General features: G+C 38.1%; 1 protein-coding gene across 1 annotated transcript; it reads right to left on the bottom strand.

Moving 5' to 3' along the window:
- Positions 1–11739: 11739 nt before the first annotated feature.
- LOC110128437 (protein tyrosine phosphatase type IVA 1) lies at positions 11740–13803 on the bottom strand. Its single transcript, XM_020879224.2, has one exon. The coding sequence runs from the start codon at positions 13526–13528 to the stop codon at positions 13007–13009; it is 522 nt and encodes a 173-aa protein (XP_020734883.1). The 5' UTR covers positions 13529–13803; the 3' UTR covers positions 11740–13006.
- Between the last annotated feature and the right edge of the window lie 545 nt (positions 13804–14348).

Here is a 14348-nt window from a genome sequence, read left to right as displayed (position 1 = left end):
TTAAATTAGAAACATTTTGGGTACAAAATGGTTTGCAACTCTTGGAATCATGGTCTAACATATTCAAAGAAATATATAGTTACAGATTTCCAAGGTATTCTTTTGGAATGGGAATGCTGTAAGGCAGAATTAGCATCATTTGAACTATGTTTGTCTTCATGTGCATGCCTGCTAAGTTTTTTCAGCCATGCTCGACTCTTTTGGAGAGTGGAGCCTGGCAGGCTGTGGTCCTTGGGATTTTCCAGGCAAGAATACTGGAGTGGGTTGCCATGCCCTCCTCCAAGGGATCTTCCTGACCCAGGGATCAAACCCATATCTCTTACATCTCCTGCATTGGCAGGTGGGTTTTTTACCATTAGCACCACCTGGGAAGCTCACTTATAAACAAGAAATATGCCAGTTTCTCCACAGAAGAAAAGAAATTTGAGACCTTGAAGAACCCAAGTAGGCTCTTGCAGCAAAGCTTACCGAGTGTGAAATATTTGATGGAGAAAGTTGGTGCTATGTTAACAATATGAGAAATGGGGCTATAAATTAGTCCAATGTATGTATGTATGTATGTATATTAGTCACTCAGTCGTGTCCAACTCTTTGCGACCCCATAGACTGTAGCCCACCAGGCTCCTCTGTCCATGGGATTCTCCAGGTAAGAATACTGGAGTGGGTTGCCATTCCCTTCTCCAAACATCCCTCCTATTGAGAGGGTTATTTGATGTTATCTGTCAATTCAAAATTAACTTTCCGCCTATAATTTTCCATAGCTTACTGGAAATAATTCTTTTAGAATTCAATGTATTATGTCCTTGCCATTGAATCAACAAAGTATAAATGTAGAGATATATTTAAGTTGATCCTTAGCTTCTTCTTTCCATGCCATCCCCCTATTTTATTTATCCCTCCCCACCCTCCTTTTTGTCTTTCCTTCTCCTTTTCATTCTCATTTTCTTCATTTAATAGAAACTGTAGTTACCACTTTTTGAACACAGACATTGTTGTAAGTGTAGATATTCTTCATTCATTTTACAAATACATGTTGAACACTTCTAAGACACAGAAACCTTTCTAGGAAACAATATCTTTGCTTACATAGAGCGTATGTTGTACTTGAGGAAGGGGATAAACATGTAAAGGAACAAGATAATTATAGATTATATTAGATGCTGTAAAGGATGTAAACAGGGTGATTATATAACATAACTAGGGGAAGAGTTAAGAAAGACCATCTTGAGGAGGTGCTATTTGGACTGAGATAAAAAAAAAATTAACTATACAAAAATCTGGGGTTAAAACATTCTAGGCATAAGATACAATGGCGTTTAGGTTGTTAGAGAGGGAGGCCTATTTGGATAGAACTCAGTGAAGAGGGCTTCCCTGGTGGCTTAGACGGTAAAGAATCCGCCTGCAATGCAGAAGACCAAGGTTTTTCCCTGGGTCGGGAAGATCCCCTGGAGAAGGAAATGGCAACCGACTCCAGTATTCTTGCCTGGAGAATTCCATGAGAAGCCTGATGGGTGAATGAAATGAGAAGATGCAGAAGTAGTCAGGATCTTGATTATAGAAACCCTGTAAGCAGAAGTAAGAAATGATCCTGAGAGTAATGGGACACTATTGAAAATATTCTATGCAGGGAAGAGATATAATCTGATTTGCATTTTAAAACTTTGTGGGGAGAATGGATACTGAGGGTCAAGAATGGAATTAGGGAAACCTATTAGGAGACTGTTGAAGCCAGCTGTGGTGTTGGAGAAGACTCTTGAGAGTCCCTTGGACAGCAAGGAGATCCAACCAGTCCATCCTAAAGGAAATCAGTCCTGAATATTCATTGGAAGGACTGATGCTGAAGCTGAAACTCCAATACTTTGGCCACCTGATGCGAAGAACTGACTCATTTGAAAAGACCCTGATGCTGGGAAAGATTGAAGGCGGGAGGAGAAGGGGATGACAGAGAATGAGATGGTTGGATGGTATCACTGACTCAATGGACATGAGTTTGAGTAAGCTCTGGGAGTTGGTGATGGACAGGGAAGCCTGGCGTGCTGCAGTCCATGGGGTCACAAAGAGTCAGACATGACTGAGTGACTGAACTGAACTGAACTGAACTCATTCAGAGTTCTGTATTGGATTATAATGATGTGTGTGTGTGTGTGTGTGTGTGTGTGTGTGTGTGCATGTGTGTGCTCAGTCATGTCTAACTCTTTGCAACTCCATGGACTGTAGCCGCCAGGCTCCTCTGTCCATAGAATTATCCAGGCAAGAATACTGGAGTGGGTTGCCATTTCTTATTCCAAGGAATCTTCCCAAACCAAGGGCTGAACCCAAGTCTCCTGCATCTCCTGCATTGACAGGCTGATTCTTTACCACTGCATCATGCGGAAAGGCCCCATGATGGTAGTTAGTACTACAAATATTGAGAAGTGAATTGACTAGGGACTTGTTTTAGAACCAAAGTCACAGGGCTTGGTACTGCATTGGATGTGGAGAATAAAGGAAGTGAGGTATTGTAATAAGGAAGAACAACTGAGTGACAATTGCTACTTTAGTCAAGTTCTGAGTGCAGAAAATTGAAATAAATAGACTAGTATATTAGAGGTGATGATGTGAACACATTTAATCCTTATAACAAAGCCAGGGATTATTACCATTAAACAGATGATAAAATTGAGGCTCAGAGAGATTAAGTAATTCATTAAAGGTCACAAAAATTGGTAGAGGAAAGATCAAAACTAGAGCCTCCTTGACATCAAAGATCCCTGCCCTTAAGCACTACCTATCAAAAATTTAGGTTTAGAGAAGAAAAAGACTCAGGATTTGAATAATTTAGCCTGTTGTATCCATGCTGCTAAAGTTCACTTAATAGAACTCATAAGATACCTACTCCAAAACCAATACAGGTCATTAAACCGGTCTTTAGAAATTGGTAGGCTTCAAGGGGATGCTGGCAGTATTCAATGTATCGACTTTTATTTCACAGAAGGCAACTTCTGCTAAGTCATGTTTCCTGCTTCGATGGTGGAAGTAGGGCTGTCTGACATTCTATGGCATTGAATTCAGTTTTAAGTTATTTTTGAGACTAGCAAACAGTTATTGACTTCAAGCCTGTGCTAGTACATTACTGATAACATAAACCTCTGTTTTTTACAGTTGATATTTCACCTTATGATTTTGGAGATGTGCCTGCCTATTCACAAAGAGCCAGATGGCATTGAAGCACCCATTACTAACTACTCAAGGCAACGCCATGCACAGAATAGAAATAAACAGAAATTGACAAAAGAAGTCCTTCCTATTATTATAAACTGCAAGACATTCTATAATGTCCTTAATTGTTGTGTGTTCACGATTATATTAATTATAAGTCTCCTTTGAGATTCTTCACAGGGTAAACCTGTGATGTTAATTATGCCACCATAGTGACAGTACTCCAGTATTTTAGGCAAAAATAAATTGCTATGCTATGAACAGTCATCTGTCACTTCACACCTCAGATAATCATATGTCATCTCTATAGAAGCATTAATGGTAAAAGAACTCCCTAACTCACATATTTAGGATGATCAAATTGCACATGTAATGGAATTTTGGACTGGATATAGTTTTAATTTCAGTAAAGAGTAGATGTCTCTCAGAGGAACTTTCTGAGATAATGAAGTCATTTGTGCATGATATAGAAAATTGGCATTGAAGGTATATCTTACAGATTGTCCCATAGTTACTGCAAAAAAAAAAAGTTTATAAAATTGTGCTTTGGCCTCACAACCTAAGTATATCTGGGAATTGTGCATATGAAAACAATGGCAAAACGATGTATTTAGTGGCCTGGACCTGATTTCTACATTGAGTCATAACTATACTGGAACATAGTACATGTCAGATTACTTGGTCTAACTTGTTAAAGGTGAGTTGGAGTGATAGTAACTAATAGTAATTGAATGCCAGCCACTAGGCAGGGAGGAGCCTTCTGTGTTTATCTTAGCTAATTACCACCACAACAATACAAGTTCAGTATTATGATCCTCACTTTACACAGAAGTAGTAAATAATATGTATAGACTCCCACGGTCAGTCACAATCAGAAACATAATGCAAGAGCTATGGAGATTAAAACGTAGATTGTATATACATTGTCTAGAATCCAGTTTGATTTCACTGGATTACAAAATAAATGGCTAATAGTATGTCCTCATCTCAAACTTTTCTAAATCCAAAATTACAAAATACACAAAATAAAGTATATGTGTGTATACATATATATGTATATGGGCTTCCCTGGTGGGTCAGATGGGAAAGAACCTGCTTGCAAGGCAGGAGACCTGGGTTCCATCCCTGGGTTGGAAAGATCCCCTCAGTGAGGGCATGGAACCCACTCCAGTATTCTGGCCTGGAGAATCCCCATGGACAGAGGAGCCTGGCGGGCTACAGTCCATAGGGTCGCAAAGAGTCAGACGCGACTGAGTGACTAAACACATATATGTATATTCAATAATGTATGTTTTTAATTTATTTATTTATTATTTTGTTTTTGGCTGTGCTGGGTCTTTGTGGGCTTTCTCTAGTTGCAGTGAGTGGGGGCTACTCTCTAGCATCAGTGCAAAGGCTTCTCTTGGTGTTGGCTTCTCCTGTTGCGGTGCACAGGCTCTAGGATGCGTGGGCTTTAGTGGTTGCAACTTGCAAGCTCTAGAGCACAGACTCAGTAGTTATGGCCCTCAGGCTTAGCTGCTCCGCGGCATGTGGATCTTCCAGACCAGGGATTGAACCCATGTCCCCTGCATTGGCAGGCAGATTCTTAACCACTGGGACACTAGGGAAATCTGTGTGGTATGTTTTTAATATAACATTTTCCTGAAAATATAAGAATATAGGTTTATTGTAGAAAATTCTGAAATTTTTGAATAAAATAATAGCTAACACTGTAACAGTGGCTGGGCACTTATTATGGATCAGATGCTCTGATAATCTTTTTCCATTGATTATTTTGTTTAATGCTCATGACAACCAGATGCAGAAGATGTTGCTGTTACTGCCTTTTCACAAATGAAGCAACAAAGGTACAGAGAACTTAAACCTTTTTCCTAAGGCGCCACACTTATAAGTGTAAATCAAGATTCAAACTCAAGCAGTCTAGTTTGAATCCACACTCTTCACCACTATAGTGCTACTACTTTTACACAACAGAAAACTACAGACAATGTTTTGATCCATTCCCTTCTAAGTGCTTATGCTTTAAAGGTAGTTGCCAGAATTGGCTTCTAAATTCCTACTCACAATGCTGTATGAAAAATCATAAATCTCTCTCAAAGCTCATTTTTTCTAAGTTCAAATGTCTACCCCAATATATATAAGGATATCATATCACCAGAAACTCATCTATAGAATTTGGAAAAACAAAAGTAATTTTTAAAAAGTTATCATATACCTACATTTCTATCTTATGCTCAGGGTGCCTGACATTTGTAAAAGGCAAAAGTTCATGGCCCCGAACTTCCCAAGTTTCTGATAGCCTGCTCTTCTCTCTGTATTTTTGCTATCCTGTAGCACTCCCAAGGCTTTCATTAGCTCTGTGCTGCCCCTCTGCTTATGAGTCACAAATTTTTGTCTTTAGGGAGCCATTCAAAATGACATGCAGTCTTCCAGAAATCAGAATATAACTAACAAGAAGCATGGTCAAAAAGTGTTTTCCCAAAGCAGGAGCCTTAATCTCCATATGGGACTTGGTCTACAAAAATGCAACTTCACTAACAGTTTGAAGTCACAAATAAGTTGGCCCTGGCCTACATTCACTGATATTAGGTCTTCTGGTTCCATGTAAGAAGTTACTCATAGCACCTGTAAGATGTGTTTTCAGTTTTAAATAGTAACTCTTTAATCTAAATTGAATTTTTCTCCAGTGTAGAAGCATATGTATTTTTTTTCCAGTTGAAATTTTATACTCCAAATGCTAGTGTTTCTCCATTGACTACTAATTGTGGCCTTGTATTGATGCCTGTGCATTTGAGGAAGTAGGCACCTTTTCCAGTCTTACAGACTGTTTTTAGAGGTAAAGTACTTCACCAATCAGCCTGTCCGGAGATTCTGGGTGGGCCATCTGGTGGTGTCTGTGGGCAGGCTTGCTGTTGGAGTCTTTGAGTGGGCAAATCTGGTGCTTGGGTAAGTAGGTGGGCATTATTTCTTACCCCTAATGACTTGACACTTTGGCAATCCAAACTACCGGTATTCAAAGTATGAACCCTGGACAACAGCATCAACATCACCTGTGGATTCATTAGAAATGCAAATGATCAGACTACATCACACACAGCTACTATCCACCTTGCTATACTATCTGTGTTCTTTCCATCTCTGCTTTGCTGAAGTACAGGTTTTTCTTATAAGAGGAACATTTTCCTATCACATTATTACCAACCTTACCCATACAGAACTTACCAGACACCATCCTATCATGTGTCTTTCCCAGTTGTTTTCTGGAAATCAGTCTCCAAAAAGGTATGGTTGGGTGATATGTTGATGATGGTATAGGGAGTACAGCTCTTGTGCTTCTTCAAGAAATGCATATCTCTTTTATATTGGTAGTAAAAAAAAAATGCTGCCCAGTTTTGTGCTTCTTCTTGACTCCAGGAGAGGTCCTAAGGTGTTTGCTACTTTATTTCTGGCTGGTAAATTTGTTCTTATTTAACTGTCAAAGCATACACGGGCCATCAACTTTATTTTTCAGTTCCACAGATTACATTTTTGTGAAATGTACTTCTAAATTATAAAATTAGGTTAAGTTTCAATCTTACTTTTGGTGTTAACTTAGTTTCCTCCAAAACCTACTTGTATTTTTATAGGTATTTTGTTTGTGTCAGAGTTGGCATTTCTATATTCAGTGTTTGTGCAGTTTCCTAGGTCTGATACAAAATCTATAGCATCTGAGTCTTTGTTGAATAGAACTTGGGGATCTACATTTTACTATGATCTACAAGTATATCCTATGTACACTAAAGTTGGATAAACCCTTGGCCTAGAAGTATTTCATAGAAAGAGCCTGGGAATTACAGTACTTCCTGGCTGAAAGAACATGTTTGTTAATAATGGAAACTATTTTAATTTTATTTTTCCTTATCACTGCATGCTGCAAGTAAAATGACATATACTAGAAGTTCATTTATTTTAAGTTTCTTATGATATACCCTTTTTGTGCTTTGATATCTTCAATAGGTTCATGGTACAGTGATTTATGGAAAGATTAGATCTCTCGGTGTGTATGGGTATGTGAACAGACACCTTCAAGCAGGTTTTATTGCCCAACTATTCAAGTACAAAAAGCAATGGGCTAGGATCCAAGAGAATGGCCTTTACTCCTGAATACGCCTTGATTTTTCTCAATTATGTTCTTAACCCAGTTTGTTTTCTATCTCTTATGGCATTGATAGGAATGGGAATTGTTGAGATTACAGAAGAAAAAGAGCTTGACCTAAAAGTTGATCTACATATGGAACATAGCATCTAGAAAGAATGACAATAGAATATACTGGTATTGTATTTGTCCACGTGGAAAATCTGAGGTATAGATGAAAGGGGCCTGGCAACAAATCTGATTTCTAGAAATGAAGTACAAGATGGTGACTTTATCTTCAAAATAAAGCAAGCCACCTTTAATTGCAGAAAGCAAAGAGGAACTAAAGAGCCTCTTGATGAAAGTGAAAGAGGAGAGTGAAAAAGCTGGCTTAAAACTCAACATTCAAAAAACTAAGATCATAGGCATCCAGTCCCATCACTTCATGGCAAATAGATGGGGAAACAATGGAAACAGTGACAGACTTTATTTTCTTGGGCTCCAAAATCACTGCAGATGGTGACTGCAGCCATGAAATTAAAAGACGCTTGCTCCTTGGAAGAAAAGCTATGACCAACCTAGACAGCATATTAAAAAGCAGAGACATTACTTTGCCAACAAAGATCCGTCTAGTCAAAGCTATGGTTTTTCCAGTACTCATGTATGGATGTGAGAGTTGCACCATAAAGAAAGCTGAGTGCTGAAGAATTGATGCTTTTGAACTGTGGTGTTGGAGAAGACTCTTGAGAGTCCCCTGGACTGCAAGGAGATCAAACCAGTCAGTCCTAAAGGAAATCAATCCTGAATATTCATTGGAAGGACTGATGCTGAAGCTGAAACTCCATATACCTTGGCCACCTGATATGATGAACTGACTCATTGGAAAAGACCTTGACGCCAGGAAAGATTGAAGACAGGCAGAGAAGGGGACAACAGAGGATGAGATGGTTGGATGGCATTACCGACTGGATGGACATGAGTTTGAACATGCTCCAGGAGTTGATGATTTACAGGGAAGCCTGGCATACTGCAGTCCATGGGGTTGCGAACAGTTAGACATGACTGAGCAACTGCAATGAACTGAACTGAACTTTAGTTATATATTATTTAATTAACCCACTATAGAAAAATGTTAGCTTAAATATATAAAAATGATTACTATTTGCATTTTGAACTAACTCTTTAAATACAGTTGAAGATTGCACATCTCAAGTTGGATTTGCCACATTTCAAGTTCTGAGTAGCCACATGTGGCCAGGGGTGACCTTGGCCAGTTAGATAGCAGCATAAGTGCTCATGAGAACACAATTTGAAACGTTTTGCAATAAAGGGATGCTTTACCAAGGACTGCTCATTTTTCACAATGTATGGCTATTTATAAAGTTTTCAAGTTTTGCTTATTAATTCAAAATGGATATTGAGAAAAGATATATGAGAGGAAAAGGTTAATTTTTCCCCACTAAGTCAGTTTTCATATTTTGGAAGAATTGACCATTTTGACCTCCTTACCCAATAAGATCCTCGAGGGAAAAGAAAGACACATGTATTTAATGGAGTCAAATAGTCTTTAATTTTAAACCATTTAAATAATATGAAAGAGCACTGATTATGACCTCAATCTGACTGAGTTAAATCCATTTTGTTATCATAGTTATAACTCTTAAAGCTTCAATGCATAGTAGAATGTGCTTTATAAGATTGGTTTAAAAATCCAGAAGAAATCTACCTTTTCACAGGTGGAGGCTGGGAGAAAGGGAATTAGATGAAAGGAGTCAAAATGTTCACAATTTCAGTTATAAGATAAATAAGTACTAGGGGTATAGTGTGCAACATGAAGACTAAATTAACACTGCTGTATGGAGTATTTCAAAATTAAAAGTAAATCCTAAGAGTTCTTGTGACAAGAAAAAAAAAAAAACATTTTTTTCTACTTTTGTGATGTGTCTATATGAAATGATGAATGTTAACCAGACGTTTTGTGGTGATCATTTTACAATATATTTGAGTCAAATCATTATGCCATACACCTTAAATTTACACAGTGCTGTATGTCAATTATATCTCAATAAACTGAGGGAAAACTAGAAATCCACATTTTTCTTTTCCACATCTGTCTGGTAAAAGCTGAATGAAATATTGTACTGCTTGTAGTAAGGGAACCAAGAAAAATGTCAAATAGAGGTCTTCAGCTTTGAGTTTCTATGCACTTAACATTAAATGGCAAACTCTAATCTAGTCTGTTTATTCTTCAAAGGGGTTTATTTCCAGTTATTTTGCTATTTTTGCCAATCATAGGGATAAGTCACTCTAGACCACTGTTTTCCAATTTTTTGTTTTGTTTTGTTTTTTAATAAAAAAAGAATGGTTTTTATTTTTGATTTTGTTTGTTTTTTCCATTTATTTTTATTAGTTGGAGGCTAATTACTTTACAATATTGTAGTGGTTTTTGCCATACATTGACATGAATCAGCCATGGATTTACATGTGTTCCCCATCCCGATCCCCCCTCCCACCTCCCTCCCCATCCCATCCCTCTGGGTCTTCCCAGTGCACCAGCCCTGAGCACTTGTCTCATGCATCCAACCTGGGCTGGTGATCTGTTTCACCCTTGATAGTATACTTGTTTCAATGCTGTTCTCTCAGAACATCCCACCCTCGCCTTCTCCCACAGAGTCTAAAAGTCTGTTCTGTACATCTGTATCTCTTTTTCTGTTTTGCATATAGGGTTATCATTACCATCTTTTTAAATTCCATATATATGCATTAGTATACTGTATTGGTCTTTGTCTTTCTGGCTTACTTCACTCTGTATAATGGGCTCCAGTTTCATCCATCTCATTAGAACTGATTCAAATGAATTCTTTTTAATGGCTGAGTAATATTCCATAGTGTATATATACCATAGCTTCCTTATCCATTTGTCTGACTGATGGGCATCTAGGTTGCTTCCATGTCTTGGCTATTATAAACAGTGCTGCGAAGAACACTGGGGTGCACGTGTCTCTCTCAGATCTGGTTTCCTCGGTGTGTATGCCCAGGAGTGGGATTGCTGGGTCATATGGCAGTTCTATTTCTAGTTTTTTAAGGAATCCCCACACTGTTCTCCATAGTGGCTGTACTAGTTTGCATTCCCACCAACAGTGTAAGAGGGTTCCCTTTTCTCCACACCTTCTCCAGCATTTATTGTTTGTAGACTTTTGGATAGCAGCCATTCTGACTTTTTAAACTTCATAGAAATAAAATCTTGTAAATGTATTATGTCCAACAGATAAAAGCAGACATTTTCAGGAGAGATCACTTTCTGGTTTAATTTTCCCCCTTGAGGGCACTCTGCATAACCCTAGATTTTCCTAATCAAGATTTAACAAACACCACTTTAAACCATGAACATCTTCTCACCCATTCCTTTTAAAATCAATAGCACACATTTTCCAAGAGGTTGACATAAATTATGTTTAGAGAGCCAGCTTATGAATAAAGCATGTGTGAATCCAAACTGCATGGCTTAAAGATGGGACAAATTGCCTTGGTTTCATTAATACCTTTCTCATTTCCATTCAGTTCAATTCAGAAATGTTTTACTGGTTGCAGGCATGTTCAACAAACTATGTGAAGTGGTAAGAAAAATAAAGATGAATTATACAAGGCCTGTCTTAGAAGAAAGTATCATCTGAACAGTTTAGAAACTAATTACATAGCTAAATTATAAGGCATAGATAATCTAAATAGTCACTTAACAAATATTTACTGATGCCTAGTATAGTGGAGAAGGAAATGGCAACCCACTCCAGTATTCTTGCCTGGAGAATCCCAGGGACAGAGGAAGCCTGGTGGGCTGCTGTCCATGGGGTCGCACAGAGTCGGACACGACTGAAGTGACTTAGCAGCAGCAGCAGCAATATATTAGAGAAAACGCACTGCGTGAGGCTGGAAATGAAAGGGTGGAAAACTGAATAAGTGCATTTTCATCCTCAAGAACCCATATCAAGAAAGAGTAAAAGCTTATGGCTTGGTGCTGATTCACACCTTAAGTATTTGCTATTATTGTGTAAAATAAAAGTATACTGTTTTTTATATGTGTGGATTACATCCCCTGCATTGTTTAATCTTATGCTCTGGAAGCAACACCTTATTATTGCAGTCTGCCTTATGGTGTTAGTGTTGGAAGCAGTGACTATTAATTTTTTATATCTGTGGGAAATTGGAATGGCACAAAACCTATAATATTAAGATTCAATTGTAGGCTTATATATTAATGGCCCAAATTTAATGAGCAGAATTAACACTTCCATAGTTTTCACATTTCAACCTTGTGTTTCCCAGGAATCAAAATAAACTAAACAATCCACTGAGCACTGAAAAAGATCATGAACTTGATCCAAAAACACCTTTTTCAAGCCATCACAGAACAGCCAATTGACTTAGCATTGTTTTTTTTTTTTTTTAACGCATATCATCATTTATTTAATGTTTAAGCTCTTGCACTAGATTTTTACAAGCTGGTGAACACTGACAAATTATTTCTCCCACAGAACTATAACCACATGTTCCCGGACAGTATAAATATATGGTTGAGCTAATGTTAATACACATCACCATTTTATCAATTACATAATAAAACAAATTGTCAAGTATCCAAATATTAAGTTACACAGCTCAAAAGGTATATAAAATATTAAATGTCTGCTCAATTCATTAGCAGAAACCCACTTTTTTTTTTGCAAGAGAGGCTGGGAATCACACTTCAAACAAAACTAAGTCGGTAAACAACTTCAGTAAGTATGAAAAAAAATTACAAGAATTTCAGAAATTTTGATTAAGAATTGTTTTAGTTACAGTAACAAAGTATTTCTACCTTTTAAAAAAATATTTACTAAATTAAAGCACATATTCTACATGTTCTGCACAAGACAAAGGCAACATTTTACTAAAAATACTTAATAGCCCCCTCCCATTCTTTTTTCAGGCCCTCCCTGTAAGTTGCACCCCAAAGTGCAAACATTAAAATGAACTGTAAGGCTTTTGTCTGGAGACATTAAAGACATGTGCTTCTGTACAATGTAGATTTTCAAAATGGAGGCCTTCTACAACATAAAATGAGATTTATAGAAAGATATTAAATAATCACTGTAAGACTTGGTTAATTAAAAAGGGAGCAAATCTGATGTATACTGGTATGAATGTGGGAGATGTAAACATATTGTGAGCAAACAAACCTCATAGGCCCTACTATGTTTGAAATGATGCAAGGAATAAACCACATAAGGTCCAGAGTGTTCATAGTTCCTGGGATTTGTTCTATATGATACTAAAAATATACAAGTATTGTGCTGGGTATTTTGGCACCTAGTCTTTCTAAATTTCTTACGTATTGGTAAGATTCTGGCATGGAAACAGATTTAATGACATGACTCAATACTGCATGATTTCAGGAAAGGTCAATTGGTACAAATTATAAGCACATATTAATGCTGAACAGCAAGAATTCTTTACTAGTATTCAAATAGGTTGATCATAACCTGAACAGAGACTGCAATTCTGCCAGGCCTGTGGCCTGGTAAAACTGCTTTTCAACACTCCTATGGAAGCTTCATCAGACTTATTCACCAAGTCAACTGGGCTATCTGCTATGTACGACAAATTCCATCGTGTCTCAGGTTCCACTTCCAAGCAATGGCATCATGCACCCTAGTTTTACTGAATGCAACAGTTGTTTCTATGCCCATTGGAGTCTTTGAAGCGCAGCCGCATTTTAGGACGATACTTCTCCAAATACAAAAGTTGCTTGCTGTTAAAAGCTCCTCGCCGCTTTTGTCTTATGAACTGTACTGCATCTTCATATTTCATTCCACCTTCAATTAATGCTAGGGCAACAAGCACTGGAGCTCTGCCCAGGCCTGCAACACAATGAACAGCAATACAACAACCAGGGTCTTCACGAAACTTAATCTTCACAAGACTTAACCAATCATCAACAATCTGGTTAGATGGTGGTGCGCCATCATCAAAAGGCCAATCGAGAACATGGATGCCTTCTTTCTCCACAAGAGTAGTGTCATAAGTTGCTTCACATACTCTTACGATTGTGGTAACTCCATACTTCTTAAGTTCCTCTATAAATTTGCTTAACGTTGCATTAGTTGGGTTGTGTGTAATAAGAAATCTCATGTTCCTGTATGTAACTTCCACAGGAGCTGGGCGGTTCATTCGAGCCATGTTAATTTAGTTAAAAGAAACACTCAATAGGGATATGAAAGAATTTAAAAAATTGAATACAGAAATGATGCAAAGAAACGCAGTCAACTTCAATATACTCCACTTGAAATTCTCAGTGCTTTTAAGTATGAAGTTGGGAGTAATGAATGAATGAACCTCTTAACAAGAAGCAGCAATTCTTCAATCCAGTAATACTGAGGCAATAGAAAGGAAGTGTACTGAGGTTTACCCCATCCAGATCAGAACTCTTGTAAAAAAATGCTCTGTGGATTTCAATTCAACACTTCTGTGTCCAGGTTGAGCAGTAATGAATCTCTGCAGTTCACTTGTCTGCATAGAGGTCGTGCTGTGCCTGGCAGTAATCTCCACTGCCCTTCAGAAACTCCATAAATGTGTGACCGAGAACACCACAGAACTGAGGAATATGTCTACTCCTTGAAGACTGTGGCCTAACCATACAGCCGGTCCCGAGGCGGAGGCGGCGGCGGCGGCGGCTTCGCGGGCGGCGGCGGCACCGGAGTCGGTTCTGCAGTGAGCGGCCCGGGGAAGAGCGCGCAGCCTCGCCGCCCGCAGCCCAGGCAGCCAATTAGCATTGTTTTTTTTTTTTTTTTAAGAAATTCAACTGTTTTTTTTTTTTTTCAGTTAAATTTTTTTTCTTTTTCTTTTATATATTTTTTTCCATTTATTTTTATTAGTTGGAGGCTAATTACTTTGACATCATTACAGTAGTTTTTGTCATACATTGAAATGAATTAGCCATGGATTTACATGTATTCCCCATCCCAATCCCCCCTCCCACCTCCCTCTCCACCCGATCCCT

This window comes from Odocoileus virginianus, unplaced genomic scaffold (genome assembly GCF_023699985.2).
Source record: "Odocoileus virginianus isolate 20LAN1187 ecotype Illinois unplaced genomic scaffold, Ovbor_1.2 Unplaced_Scaffold_2, whole genome shotgun sequence".
Taxonomy (NCBI): Eukaryota; Metazoa; Chordata; class Mammalia; order Artiodactyla; family Cervidae; genus Odocoileus; species Odocoileus virginianus.
This window is presented reverse-complemented; position numbering and strand designations above follow the sequence as displayed.